Below are 15,209 nucleotides of genomic sequence, written 5' to 3'. Positions count from 1 at the left end.
ACAATCAGCCGAGACTGCAAGACCAGACTGACCAACCTGTGCACTGCCTGGATTGATTACAAGAAGGCCTATGACTCAATGCCCCACAGCTGGATACTGGAATGCCTAGAATTGTACAACATCAAGGGGACCCTAAGAGCCTTCATCAGGAACTCAATGGGGATGTGGCGTACAACACTAGAGGCCAACTCCAAGCCCATAGCACAAGTCACCATCAAGTGCGGGATCTACCAAGGAGATGCTCTGTCCCCACTGCTGTTCTGCATAGGCCTGAACCCCCTCAGTGAGATCATTAACAAGACTGGCTACGGATACCGACTACGGAACGGAGCAGTTGTCAGCCACCTCCTGTACATGGATGACATCAAGCTGTATGCCAAGAGTGAACGAGACATCGATTCACTGATCCACACTACCAGGCTATACAGCAATGACATTGGAATGTCGTTCGGACTGGAGAAGTGTAGTCGGATGGTAACAAAGAGAGGGAAGGTAGTCAGAACTGAGGGGATTGAACTACCAGAAGTCAACATTGCAGACATAGAGGACAGTTACAAGTACTTGGGGATCCCGCAGGCGAAAGGGAACCATGAAGAGGCCGCTAGAAAAGCTGCAACCACCAAGTACCTGCAGAGGGTCAGGCAAGTCCTGAGGAGTCAGCTGAATGGTAAGAACAAGATCCGGGCCATCAACACGTACGCCCTGCCCGTGATCAGGTACCCTGCTGGGGTAATAGGCTGGCCAAAGGAGGAGATAGAAGCCACTGACATAAAGACAAGAAAGCTCCTTACCATGCATGGAGGGTTTCACCCCAAGTCCAGCACCCTGAGGCTGTACGCTAAGCGGAAGGAAGGGGGCCGGGGACTGGTGAGTGTCAGCACCACAGTCCAGGATGAGACAAGGAACATCCAAGAATACATTGGGAAGATGGCCCCAACTGACCGAGTGCTCAGTGAATACCTCAGGCAGCAGAAACCCAAGAAAGAGGAGGGAGACGAGGAACCATCATGGAAGGACAGGCCCCTGCACGGTATGTACCACCGGCAGATAGAGGAGGTGGCTGATATCCAGAAATCCTACCAGTGGCTGGACAAAGCTGGACTGAAAGACAGCACAGAGGCACTAATCATGGCAGCACAAGAACAAGCTCTGAGCACAAGATCCATAGAGGCTGGGGTCTATCACACCAGGCAAGACCCCAGGTGCAGGCTGTGTAAAGATGCCCCAGAGACAATCCAGCACATAACAGCAGGGTGCAAGATGCTAGCAGGCAAGGCATACATGGAACGCCATAACCAAGTGGCCGGCATAGTGTACAGGAACATCTGTGCCGAGTATAACCTGGAAGTCCCGAGGTCAAAATGGGAGATGCCCCCAAGGGTGGTGGAGAATGACCGAGCTAAGATCCTGTGGGACTTCCAGATACAGACGGACAAAATGGTGGTGGCTAACCAACCGGACATAGTGGTGGTAGACAAACAGAAGAAGACGGCCGTAGTGATCGATGTAGCGGTTCCGAATGACAGCAATATCAGGAAGAAGGAACACGAGAAGCTGGAGAAATACCAAGGGCTCAGAGAAGAGCTCGAGAGGATGTGGAGGGTGAAGGTAACGGTGGTCCCCGTGGTAATCGGAGCACTAGGTGCGGTGATTCCCAAGCTAGGCGAGTGGCTCCAGCAGATCCCGGGAACAACATCGGAGATCTCTGTCCAGAAGAGCGCAGTCCTGGGAACAGCTAAGATACTGCAGGACGCTCAAGCTCCCAGGCCTCTGGTAGAGGACCCGAGCTTGAAGGATCAACCGCCCGCAGGGGCGTGCTGGGTGTTTATATATATATATATAATGTTCTTCCTCTACACCCCCCCCCCCCCCCCCCCCATTTTTGCACATGTCGAGGAGCGTGTCAGGCTACATTTCACTGTGTGTTATACTTGTATAACTATGCATGTGACAAATAAAGAACCTTGAACCTTGAACCTTTAGATGAACTGCTGGACTTCTTCACTGTGTTATCTAGGGTGAACCATCTAGGGTGAGGGGTCTTCCTGACCAAGGATGTACCTTTTGTGCTTTCATGTTATATGACCCTTTGATCAGCAGGAACACACACACACACACACACACACACACACACACACACACACACACACACACACACACACACACACACACACACACACGCACCCACTGAAGTATAAATAAAGACCGGGCAGTTTCTCAGTGCGAGTCTCAGTCTGGAGGCCGCCCTTGCTAGCAAGAAGTTCTGTGTGTTTCTCTTCTCTGAGTCTTTACTGAAGAAGTGTTTAGAGTATATTTCTTAACATAACCCATAAAAATACATTTCACAATCGTATAAAACAAAATAACAGGATAACAGAAGTATCACCGGCTAAACATTTCCCTCTAGTGGACAAATTAATGGTAGCGCATTACATTTTCACTTGCTTGTGCTTTACAGACAAATTGTCATGGTCCGGAGTCTGCGACTCCGTGTTTATGTTTAGTTTATTAGTATTCTGTGGTTTTGGTTGCCTTGGGTGTTTGTACTCTTCTGTTTCATGGTTCATGTTCCTATGTTCTGTGTCCCCCAGTCTGTGTTAAGTTGGTGGGTTATGTCATTGCGTGTATGTGTTTCCTGTTTTATTGTGAAGGTCTGCGTCTTATGTGAGTGTTTTCAGTTTGCCTCCCTAGTCTCGTCAAAAAAACAAACAAAAAAAACAAAACACCTGGGTCACCTGTATGAAGAAAAAAAACAGAAGAGAAAGCAAACAACAAAGAGCAACATAATAAAAAAAAAAACGGCACCATCACAATAAACTAGCTAGCAGTAGATATCAGTAGATACTAAATAATAAACGATATTGTGCAGCACGCAAGATTGACAGCGCACAATGTGCTTTGAGGCAGCAGCCAAGAAAGCTGTAGTCCGCGTCTGTGAATACCCGTGTGTACACCTGTGTGCACACCTGTGTGGATCAGCATGCTTGCATTCCAAAGGTTTCTCCATGTAACGATCTGCTAGAGGGTGTGGGGGAGCCACAGCCCCGTCCTCCAGGGTATGAAGCAGGTATGGAGGAGATCAAAACTCCAGACATCCAGAGGCCCCCAGAACACAAGAGACCATGGAAGACCAACAGAGGGGCAGCCGCGCCACTGTCCCAGAAAGAGCTGAGGAGAGTCCCAGATGAGGGCTCACTCAGCAGCCGCGGAGCAGAAGCCAGGGGGAGTTGCAGTGACGCGCCCGTGAGCTCCGCCGGCAGCCAGCCGTGCCTGAGTGACCGAGCCCCAGGCCGAGAGTGAGCCGGTGTGTACCTGGACGCCCATCCCCGGACACAAAGAGAGTGGTCACCTCTAACGGCCTCAGTGTTCATCGCCTGAGCTGTGGTCAGATGGAAAATAGAGTCCAAGAATTCACTGTGTTGAGTTCAAACTATGTGTCAGGGTTCCTGGGTCTTTGAACCAGTCTTTTTAGTTTATTCATGTTCTCTCTTTAGTTTCCACATGTTCACATTTCCAGTTGTATTATTTTAGTCCTTTGCTGGTGCATTATGTTCTAGTTCTACTTCCAGTGTGTCATCAGTTAGATTAAGCTCAGCTGTGTACTCACACAAAAAAAGCTGGAGTTGAAATTGTATTTTCCTAATAAAAAATAAAATAAAATAAAGAAATCTGAAAAAAACGCTCCAAAAATGTGGGTCTGTGTAAAAAAACTTCAAAACAGTTAATGCATTTCAGAAGAAAACCTTATATTAAAGCTGAAATTTGCACTTTAAAAACATTTTTATTTGATGTCAAAACCACTGTGGTGGTGTACAGAGGTACAATCCTCATTATTTATGGATCTGCAGCATCTGAGTCTGAAACTGAAGCCTGAAACCTGGATTATTGCATGTTGTGTTGAGTTGTTCCTTTTCTCTCATACTGTGTCTGTATAACAGTGGGTGGAATGATCATTGTGAGGTCAGCTGAGTACAGATGTGGAGGTGAAGTAATCTGCTCTCACGGTGACGCTGTGAACAACGTGAGGAACAGGTGAGCACTGTGGGATGGTAGAAGTGAGCCTTTGATTCAAAAGAAGAAACAAACTAAAACCTGTTGAACAGCTTTACTCAAACTAACAGGAAGTAAATGATCACCTGAAAGTAACTTGTTTCATATCTTTGAGCTGAAAACCAGCTGTTTCTGTCTCCCTGCAGCTGTGATGGAAAAACAGAGTGTGACATAAAGTCAAACATTACTTATGATCCTGGAGTCTGCAAATACCTGGAGACCACCTACGACTGCTTCCCACGTAACGACTCTGTTAAACCTGTGATTAGAAATGACTGATGAACCCAATCTGTACATGAATGATTATGACCTTCCTTACAAGACAAACTGCCAACTCTTTGAGCCACGACAATACAATATATGCATACGTCAAATCAAAACCACAATGACTTTTAACACAGTTTGAAAACAACATTGTCTCCGACTCCACGGCAGGTGCTTCCTGTCAATCTTCTGACCCTCGCTTCTCGTCTGGAACATCAGGCCCACATTGTGCAAGAAACTGTTCTTTTTTGCAGAGACAATTTTTGCAGTTGCAAGAAAACATGATTAACCTCTCACCTATAAATGAGTCTATCTACCGTGTGTGTGTGTGTGTGTGTGTGTGTGTGTGTGTGTGTGTGTGTGTGTGTGTGTGTGTGTGTGTGTGTATATATATATATAATATTCTGTAACTCTGTAACTTCTGTCGGTGCTGTGCTTTTTTGGAAATCGAATTTCCCAGAGGAACCCACCCGAGGGATTAATAAAGTTCTATCTATCTATCTATCTATCTATCTATCTATCTATCTATCTATCTATCTATCTATCTATCTATCTATCTATCTATAAAGTAGGTTTGCTTCCTTGTTTGGTCTGTGGAGACATTCCCATTTTTCCATTGGCTACAGTTTTGCATACACAGTTTTATTCTGGACAGCAGCTCTGTGTTTGATCCTCCATCAGCTCAGCTCTTCACTGTAATCCAGATCTCCTAACATGATGCTCTGCTCCGGACTCAGCAGCACACTGTGTGAGTACAACACACTGATCATCCTTTATTTATACATGAAATCAGCTGCACATGTTCATTCTAATCCTTTTCTAGCTTTCCACTGTGCTGTACTGTGACATGCTTTTCTTTCTGCTTTATTGGATCAGTTCATCTAACATCCTAAATACATGTTTGCATCACCTCAGCAGGACAGTTAGGCTTCACAGAGTCCTGAGAGCAATTCATGGCTGATCATTTACTAAGAACATGTTTACCACAACGTACATAATTATCTTGTAAATGTTAATCTACGACCAAGAATTACAGTAGCATTTTCCATTACAGCTTGTTAATAAAGTGACAAAGTAACAAGGTAGGAACAAAAATGTTATAATGTGGTAACTTTTGAGTTGTAATTATTCAAATAACAAAGTAAGAGCCCCTCCCAGATGGCCAAGCTTCTGACCCTATCTCTAAGGGAGAGGCCCTCCACCCTACGGGAAAGCGAATTTCCGCTGCTTGTATGCGTGATCTTGTTCTTTTGGTCACCATTCAAACTAGAAACGTAGATCAACCAAGGAAATTTAAAGCTTTGCTAAGCAGGGACAGAGGTACCAAATGCAAGGTCACTGAGGAAGAAACACTCAGTGCATCATGGTATGATGCACCAGCAGCCTACATGTATTTCAGGATAACTAAGGGAGGATTCAAGGCCACCATATCCAGCCTTAGCTATATCATCAGTAGTTCTTCTTGTTCTTCTTCAATTCAATTTAATTCAATTTATACAGTGCAAAATCACAACAACAGTCACCTCAGTGCCCTTTATAGTGTAATGTAGACCACCACACAATAATACAACAAGGGAACCTCCAACAATCACATGACCGCAGCATATGAGCAAGCATTTTGGCGACACTGGAAAGGAAGAAGTCACCTATTAACAGGAAGAAACCTACAGCAGAACCAGGCTCAGGTAGGGGCGGTGGCTAAGTGCTTTGTGAAGGATGGTGGTGAGGGCATTCTACCACCTACTTTGAGGAGGAAGAGCAGGTCTTCTGGTAATTGGAACTTCAAGTTGCTCTCTGATGCATCAGTCTGTGAACATTTGTGAATGTTAGATAGAAAGCACTGACATAGGAAAAGCATAGAAAAATGTGCTTGTATGAATGGGTGAATGAGGTAAGTTGTATTAAAGTGCTTTGAGTGGTCAGTTAGAGTAGAATAGTACTACATAAGAACCAGTCCAGTCCACAGAGGATGGTAAATGGCTAATGATTTGCCTTGTAAGCAAATTGGCAGTGTTCAACAGAGGGTGGTAGGTATTCGTCACTGTGCTGACTGCCGATGCGAGGGCTATAGGTCTGTAAATGTTGATTGTGTCCGTAGGTGCTGTATACAATTATACTCAATTGTATATAGCATTTGTATTCTATTTTATTCGATTGTATATAGCATTTTATTCTGTTCTATTGTGTACAGTTGTGTACAGTATCTATTGATGTCTTATTCCAGTGTTTTTCTTTTTTTCTATTTTTCCATGTAATTTTGCACTGTCCACTGCTGTAACAAAACAAATTTCCCACATCTTATCTTATCTTTAGTCTTTGGTAACTATGGCTACCGTCAGCTCACAGGGTAGATCAAAGGGCCTCCACTGTCTTTAATTCTGCAGTTATGGCACTAGCCCTAGTGCACAGAGTCCATTGCCGTTTTCCTTGCTCAAGTCTTTGTTGAAGTCCTGGGTCCTTGTCCTTGGATCTGGTGTTGGTGGGGAAATGGATGGAAGCGAGGGTTAGCGTTGTTGTTTCCAAAGCTTGAAGCGATAGCCAGCTTTGAATCCCTGCTTTTGTTTCCCCTGAGTTACTTGTTGTTCCTGACAATAACAAATGGAGCACACGGTGGTCTGATAATCTCAGGTGATATATTATGGGTCTATTTCAAAGTAAAGTCCGGGTTTAGACTGAGGCCAGTGTTGATCAGTTCTTGATGACAGAAGGTTATCAGTGCATTGCAGGAAGACACAACGAGGCATAAAAATCACAAAAAGATGCACATTGGTAAGGAACATTGTGCGCTGTATATGTCGATTCAGTTGTTGTGTTTTTCTCTGTCTTATTCTGAGATCTTTACTTTATGATATAAAGTGTTATTTGGTACTCAAAGGAGCTTGCAAAGAAAAGCGTCTGGACTTCTTTAAGTTGCTTGAAGACGTTTCACCTCTCATCCGAGAAGCTTCTTCAGTTCTAAGGTCAAATGGTGGAGAGTCCCAGATATAAACCTAGTGGGAGTTTCCCCCCACAGAGGGACAAAAGGACCCCTGATGATCCTCTAATCGCCTGAGCCAAGGTGTGAAACTGGGTGTGGGTCACAATCAGCCAGAGTTTCGGGTGTGTTCATTGTGAAACCTGGCCCCACCTTATCATGTGAATTCCTGAGGTCAGATGGCCCAGGATGTGAGTGGGCGTTAAGGCGTCTGGGGAGGGATCTCAAAACTGGATTATAGATGGCAGAGAGTTGGTGTCGTAAACCCCGCCTCTATTCAAAGATGGTCGCTCACAGTGGACATAGATGCTTCTTTCACTCCTCTTTCAAACCATCTGTCCTCTCTGTCCAACATGTGAACATTGGCATCCTCAAAGAGTGACCTTTGACCTTTAGATGCAGATGGACTGCTGAGTCTTGTCCTGTGGAGGTGGCTCTTCTGTGTTGTGCCATGCGCTTGTGAAGTGGCTGTTTGGTCTCTCCAATGTAGAGGTCTGAGCATTCCTCGCTGCACTGTACAGCATACACCACATTGTTAAGTTTGTGTTTTGGAGTTTTGTCTTTCGGGTGAACCAGTTTCTGTCTGAGCGTGTTGCTGGGTCTGAAATACACTGGGATGTCATGCTTGGAGAAAACTCTCCTGAGTTTCTCTGATACACCGGCTACATAGGGGATGACAATGTTGTTGCGTCTGTCCTTCTTATCCTCCCTCGCTGGTGTCTGGTCTTCTTTTCTGTGCCTCTTTGCTGACTTTAAGAACGCCCAATTAGGATAGCCGCAGGTTTTGAGTGCTTCCTTTACATGTGTGTGTTCCTTCTTATTTGGTACTATTTAAATGAAGCTGAAATTAAGTTGAATAAATCCTCTGTATTCAACACACAGTCCAATACTGATGTTTCTGTCTGTGTCTTTCAGTGCTGGGAGCAGCGTATTTACTCATGACTTCAGGTAAAAGTTGTAGTGTTTGCTCATAATTCACAGATACTTAATGTTATGGTCCTGGGTCGTTTCGACCCAACGTTTTTAGTTCTCATGTTTTGTCTTGATGCATTGTCAATCATCCAGGTAAGTAAATCTCCAAAAGTTGATTCTGTTCATCTGGACGTAGCGTTTTGTGGGAGAAACGTTTCGTCATCTTCCAGGTGACGTCTTCAGTCTCAGCTGACTGCATGTTTCAATCTTATAAACAGGACATTTGCATAATGACTGAAACCAGCCCACTGAAGGAACAATGGGCTGGGAGGTCAGTTCCTTCATCATTAATATGCAAATTCTCATGACCATTGATCAACAACCACTGACCAAAACCCACTGATCAAAGACCACTGATCTTGATCAATGGTCATGAGTCCCATTCACAGAGAGTTAGGGAATGGCTGCAATCACAGCATTGTAAGATGGTGACAGATGTACCCTTAGGGGTAAGAAACTAAGAAACTAAGAAAGAAACTAAACATGCACAGGAGGCAAACACACAGCATAAAGAGGATACGACACTGACACAGAGAAACACAGGGCTTAAATACACTGGGAAGTATTCTGGGAATGGGCAACAGGAGGGAGACACAGCTGGGAGAAATTAGACTAACGAGACAGGGTAGAAGCAAAACAGAAACACTGACATCAGACAGGAACATGAACCTTCAAAGTAAAACAGGAAACAAGACACACGTTACTAGGACAGACTCAACAGAGTGAGACAGACTAGACACTGAACTAAACCTGCAATAATAACAAAATACAACCAGAACATTAATCATAATACAGAAACATACCAGAATTGAAACACAGAGTCATCATAAAAATCAACAAAGCACCAGAGAAACATGAAAGACAATCCAGCTTTCAAAAATAAACCAAAACATAAGAAACTCAAAATGCTGGGTCAAAATGACCCAGAACTGTTACTTTTATCGAGGAACGGGACTGTGGCACAACTCCTACATACTACTTGGGCTGTTTACTCTATAAATCAGCTGATCGCCTTGATGCTGGCTCATCGCTCAGACCCACAGATGTACCAGCTGAAATCTGGAGGAAAACACATCGGAGATGCAGAGGTGGAGGACAGAAAAGGAGAAGGAAAGAAGCTGTGAGAGAGCGGTGGCTCGAATTGAGGAGAAGGTACTAACCGTGTCTGCCATCTATCATAATGGGCGCTACTCGTTCTTTATCAAATAAAAATTAGGAGCTGACAGTGCATGTAAGCAGTTAGAGGGAATACCGGGAGTGCATCATGGATGCACCAGGATATTCATGACTACAACGTATCTGTGGAAGGCTTCTGACTGTTCAGGCGGACACGGATAGCACTGGGGGCAGTATGCGGAAAAGAGGTGGGCTTGCTGTTTATGTTAACAACCGGTGGTGTTACCCTGCCCACTTAATAATCAAAGAAAAGATTTGCTGCCCGGAAATTAAACTGTGTGCTGTTGGACTCAGGCCGTATTGTTTGCCCAGGGAATTTACCCATGTGATCCTGGTGGCTGTCTATGTTTCTCCCTCTGCTAACCCCACCGCTGCATGTGACACTATCCACTCTGCCATAGTCCGGCTACAGACTCAGCACCCAAGTGCCTCCATGGTGATCTCTGGTGACTTCAACCATGTGTCATGTTTCGGCTGTGTGCAGGCTGGATGAGAACCCAATCGCAAACTCACGGAGGCAGGAATGAACTCAAACTTCACAGCTTTATTGCTGGAGAGGAAAACCATACAAACTAAACTGGGAAACTATAACGTAATAGACGGAGAAACACACGGCCATGAATGAGGGAGACGCAGACATAAATACACAGAGGGTTAACAAGGGAAAGGGAGAGCACACGGGGAACACAGGTGACACTGATAATCATAACAAGACAAGGCAGGAGTAAACGCAACACTGACGGGAGACTGTCAAAGTAAAACAGGAAGTACACAGAGGTTCAGACAGGAGGAGAGAGAGTCAAGTTATTTTTCCTTCCAATAGTGTTAACATGCTACACAGGTCACGAACAAGATTTTTTTAAATTTCCATTGTAAGTGGGCTAAAGCAGTTAATTAAAAGTAGTCGCTCAGTGGGAGACTGAGATTATTCTGTACAACTCCTCCATTTAATACCACGTAAACACTGCAATAGTTTTGCAGACACTCTTTCTTACTCTGTAATGTGGCAGTTAATTTGTTGACATTTATTAATAATCATATCTGTCAACCCTGAGTATTTATTACTTGGTGACTTGTATATATTGTGCTGTTCCTCATATCCTAACATATATTGATAGTCTAGTTTGTTTTTGTTAATGCTGCTGTACTGGAAAATATGTATAAAATTATATTTATGCATTCAGTTTTTATTACAGGGTTTACCAGAGCCCAGCTCTCTTTACCTTCCAATGTGATGGCCATATCCACAGGGAGAGTGATCACCTTTAACGTCCCCAGTGTCCTACAGCTGAGCTGTGGTAAGAAGGGTGTAGTTTGTACGTTAAAGCTGGATGTAAAGTCAGGTCCATAAGAATATGCCCAGTGACTTGTTTTTGCTCCCGTACATCACCACAGTGGATCTTAAATTGGACAGTCAGGATGTGACTGAAGTGCAGACTCTCAGCTTCAAATCATGAAGTTTAATAAAAGAATTATATTCAAACTTTCGCGTGATGTTTGGGTCAAATCTGACCAACACTGATAAATATTGTGCTTTGCATTTGATTGCCTCAAGGCCTTATGACATCCTCCACACTGTGCACTTGAACTTATAAAAGTGATGATTATTTGTTTCAATGAAATTTTAATGTTTTGTTACATCTGTGATGTTCCCGCTCAAAGGTGACCATCTTCCACGCGGGTGGCCTTGAATGAGGAGGGAGAGTCACAACACATCTTGCTATCTAAGAGACAATTTTGTTATTCCCCTCAGTTGATCATCCAGCTGGCGCCAGGGGGGCTGCATGAGATGAAGATGGTAGTTGTTTTGGTCAATGCGAACAAACTGCTTCCAATTTTACAGCTGGTCTAATGGCCATCATTGGTCACCAGGTCTCTTCTCGTTGTTCTTCTTCAAGATGTTATCCATATTGCGTTAAAAAAAACACAGTCTGAGTACTCACAGCCCTGCCCATCGTCCATCATGTCGGCCAGCTTTGTGGGATTTTGAACAGCTGTAGCTGCTTCTTGTTCTTTGATAAGCCGAGCCGGCTCCAATCAGCCACAACTCTGTTACCGTGGTTCCAAATTGGTAGATGTCGTTCAGTGTCCTCCATCAAGAGTGTCACCAGACACACGACGCAACCGACCATCGAGTATCCGACAGCAAACGTCTCTGCAGGACAATCAGGCTCTCCCAAGCCCAGGAGGGTGGGATCAAATCCATAATTCCTCTTTATGTTTCAGAGAACAAGTCTTTGAGACTCTCTTAAGGTTAGAGAATATCCAAGACTATACAAAGGACATGAGAAGCCAAGCAGGAAAGATAAGGGAGAGGGAGAAAGTGTGACCGCCTCCATCAAGAGCCAAGAGCAGAAGCATTTTGGATCTGACTGACACTTCTGAGTCTGTAAAGTGAAGCCAAAGTGTCTTAAACCTGCGTTATTGATATTAACATTTCATTTTTCCTTTTGTCTCATTGTGTGTGTAACAGGCAGTGGAGTGATGATTGTGCAGTCAGTTTTGTACAGATGTGCAGATAAAGAAATCTGCTCTCGGCTTCACGATCTGGACTTCATCAAGAAAAGGTGAACACTGTCGGATAGTTTAACTGCTTTGATTACAATAAAAAGCACCAGCAGCTCAAATGAAAGCAGCAGATATTAGAAACCATGAACTGATCACTTCAACAAACCTAGAAATTTGTTTTTTGTGTCCCTGCAGCTGTGACTTGAAGGAAGTGTGTGAAATAAATACAAACATGGTCTGTACCTGTGATCCCAGCGTCTGCACCTACCTGGACATCACCTTCACCTGCGTCCCTGCAAGTCTGTTACATCTGTGATTATCAGCTAACAATCAGTCACATCTGTACATGAATCATTACAGTTTCTAATGTGATGCGTTTCTTTGTCAGTCCACAGTGTAACATGTCAAGAATCTCAGGCGAACCTTCAGTGTGGTCAGATTTATTTTTCTCATTTATTGTAACTTTAGTGGATTCATTTGATAGAACTACAAACATGGTTACAGTTCATGAACTCTTCCTCAGGTGAAGGACAGGTTATAGTCGTCTCCTGGGCGAATTATGGTCGCCGTGACAACACCACATGCTCTCATGGACGTCCTGTCTCTCAGATCCAAAATGTTCACTGTTCGAGTCCCAGTAGTGCAGAATATGTAACTAACAGGTAGAGATGCTGACTCTCTTTCCATCTTCTCTCAGATGACACGACGTACTTCAGTCCTCTGCTGACTCACCTTTGACCTGCATTCACAGGTGTAACAGGCAGAACAACTGTACTGTTGGAGCATCAAACACAGGGTTTGGAGACCCCTGTGGCGGCACCTACAAGTACCTGGAGGTGGTTTATGACTGTCAGGGTAAGAACTTTAAACTTCATGACTCTGTGAATTCAATTATACGTACAGATAATTATTAATCATTATTAAAGAATTCATATTTCTGTTATAAAGAAGTCACTGAAATTATCAGACATGAAAACGTTTTCAGTTCTTTTGCAGATCCTGAGTGAACGGATTGAAATCACAGCTTTCAGAAAGTTCTTGAGAATAAATCAGAATCAATTCCGTATTAATCAGATTTAATTGCTCATAAATTACACTTGAACTGCTGCTTGTGTCACACTAAATAATCACTGCTGCTGTAGTCAGTCAGTTAAAGAACCAGCAGCTAGAATGAGAGGACTGGATACTTCTCTTTGACGTGGACTCAGATGCTGATTCATTAGGAGCAAAGATAAAGCACGTCTATAAAACATTTTCCGTTCTCAACTTCATGTGTTTGTGTATTGTATGTACGGTCGGCAAGGTCAGTCTCTCAATTGCCCCTCGGGGATCAATAAAGTTTTCTGAATCTGAATGTTGGATTCTTACACATTGTTTTTATGTTGAACAACATGTTAACATATAATTTCATGTACCTTTGCTCTACTAACTTTACAATCATGCTGCAGCTCCTTCCTGCCCTGCTGGTTGGACTTGGTTTGGAGGTCGCTGTTTCCTCTTTAAAAGCAGCATGAAGACCTGGACTGATGCTGAGGTACATCAGGAAATAACAGCAGCTGTCGCTGCATCACTGATGATATAAAGACTTTCTGTCTTTGACTGATTTTAAATGCATTCTCACACTTTTCATCTTCTGTGCACCTCATCTTCCTCCTCAGAGTTCCTGTCAGACACTCGGTGGAAATCTGGCCTCATTCCACAGCACAGCTGAGTACACCTTCATCAGAGAGCTCACTCGCACAGCAGCAGGGTCGTATACACCAGCTTGGGTTGGAGGCAACGACAGAGAGACTGTAAGTGTTTCACAGATAAAGAGGATGAGCTGCAGCTGTTTCTGATATTTCATATGTTTCTCTTCATATTCATCAGTTTGATTCAAAGGTCAACATGTGACAGACTGATTAATCAGGACTTTGTTCCTGGAGACAGATGTTGCTGTTGACTTGACTTTTCTTTTCATTTTTTACCTGCACAAACAAAATGAACCTTCGTTGTGTTCGAGTGGTGTAAGAGGTCTCATGTCTGCACTCTCAGCATAGATGCATCAAAGTACATCAGAACAAACTGAACTTTATTCTTCCAGGAAACTGTGTGGATGTGGAGTGATGGTTCCCAGTTTGACTTCACAAACTGGGGTAATGGACAACCAAACAACTCTGGAGGAGGAGAAGATTGTATGGAGATAAACTTTAATGGTACAAACTGAAAGTGGGCCTGTTGATGAAATGTGTTTGGTTTTTATATTGACTGAAGTCATGTGATCTTAGGTCTTTATAAGAACTGTGTTTGTTCTTTTTACATTAGAGAAGAAGAAAACATTTACTGCACAGACCTCTGATTTTATTTCTTTGTTTTGATTCTTTACAGGACGAGATTTTGTCAACGACTCAGGATGTAACTCACAGAGAGGGTTTGTTTGTGTCAGAGGTCCATAACTGCTCCTTCGTGTCCTGACACGTCTGACATGATGATGTCACAGCCTCACTGCTGATGTCACTTCCAGCAGGATGTCAAGCCTCGATGACATCACTGCTGGATTCTGTTGATAATGATTTCATATCACAATAAACAGGAAAATAAATTCAATAAAATTTAAAGGAACTGAAATGTTGACCTGAAAGTGAGTCATTCATGCTTCAAATCATCATCTGATCATTTTAATAAACCTCAAAATGCTTTCTGTCTCCCTGCAGCTGTGATGGAAAAACATGTGTGACATAAATACACCATCAGTACTTCTGATGCTGGGATCTCATCACCTGATGCTGATAACGCAGTTATGTTTACATCTGAAGAAAAGAATAAGCTTAATCATATTTGTGTAAAGTTATATATTTATCTTTTTTTGCAACTTTACCAGCTTTACTTATAAAGCACTTTAACACAAAACCAGAGATCACAAAGTGCTGCACATATACAACAACAGATTAAATGAATGGACTGTCATACCTGTAACACTCTGCCTGTTGCCTTCACATTAAATGATTTTTTGAATAATAATTTTAAAAATATTTCTTCACGTCATTATGCAAATAGAGGTGACATGGGCCGCGAGATTGAGACACGTCATTAGAGCCTCTTCATGTGTGTTTGGTTTGGGTTTCCACCAGCTTGGAATTACCAAAAATAGAGAGAGCATAGCCGAACATATGAAACAGGAAAAGACCGCCATGTAATCCATTTATTTCAACAAAGTAGCTGTAATCTGAATACCACCTTTATAAACAGTAACTGCACTTAGTGGACCTTTGTTCCTCACTATCTG

At 43.3% G+C, this 15,209-nt stretch overlaps 1 protein-coding gene across 1 annotated transcript; it reads left to right on the top strand.

The window, feature by feature from the left end:
• Positions 1-3,946: 3,946 nt before the first annotated feature.
• Positions 3,947-14,379, top strand: LOC146645921 (rhamnose-binding lectin-like). Its single transcript, XM_085393491.1, has 10 exons — positions 3,947-4,032; positions 4,197-4,291; positions 11,753-11,759; positions 12,340-12,377; positions 12,468-12,606; positions 12,696-12,799; positions 13,393-13,478; positions 13,603-13,737; positions 14,028-14,139; positions 14,312-14,379. Exons 1-10 carry the CDS (start codon positions 3,947-3,949, stop codon positions 14,377-14,379), a joined length of 870 nt encoding a protein of 289 aa, XP_085249617.1.
• Positions 14,380-15,209: the final 830 nt, after the last annotated feature.

This window comes from Rhamphochromis longiceps, linkage group LG20 (genome assembly GCF_057381845.1).
Source record: "Rhamphochromis longiceps isolate RC_006_pf linkage group LG20, R_longiceps_female_GT1.1, whole genome shotgun sequence".
Classification (NCBI taxonomy): domain Eukaryota; kingdom Metazoa; phylum Chordata; class Actinopteri; order Cichliformes; family Cichlidae; genus Rhamphochromis; species Rhamphochromis longiceps.
Note: the sequence above shows the minus strand (reverse complement) of the source record. Positions and strands in the feature narration are given on the sequence as shown.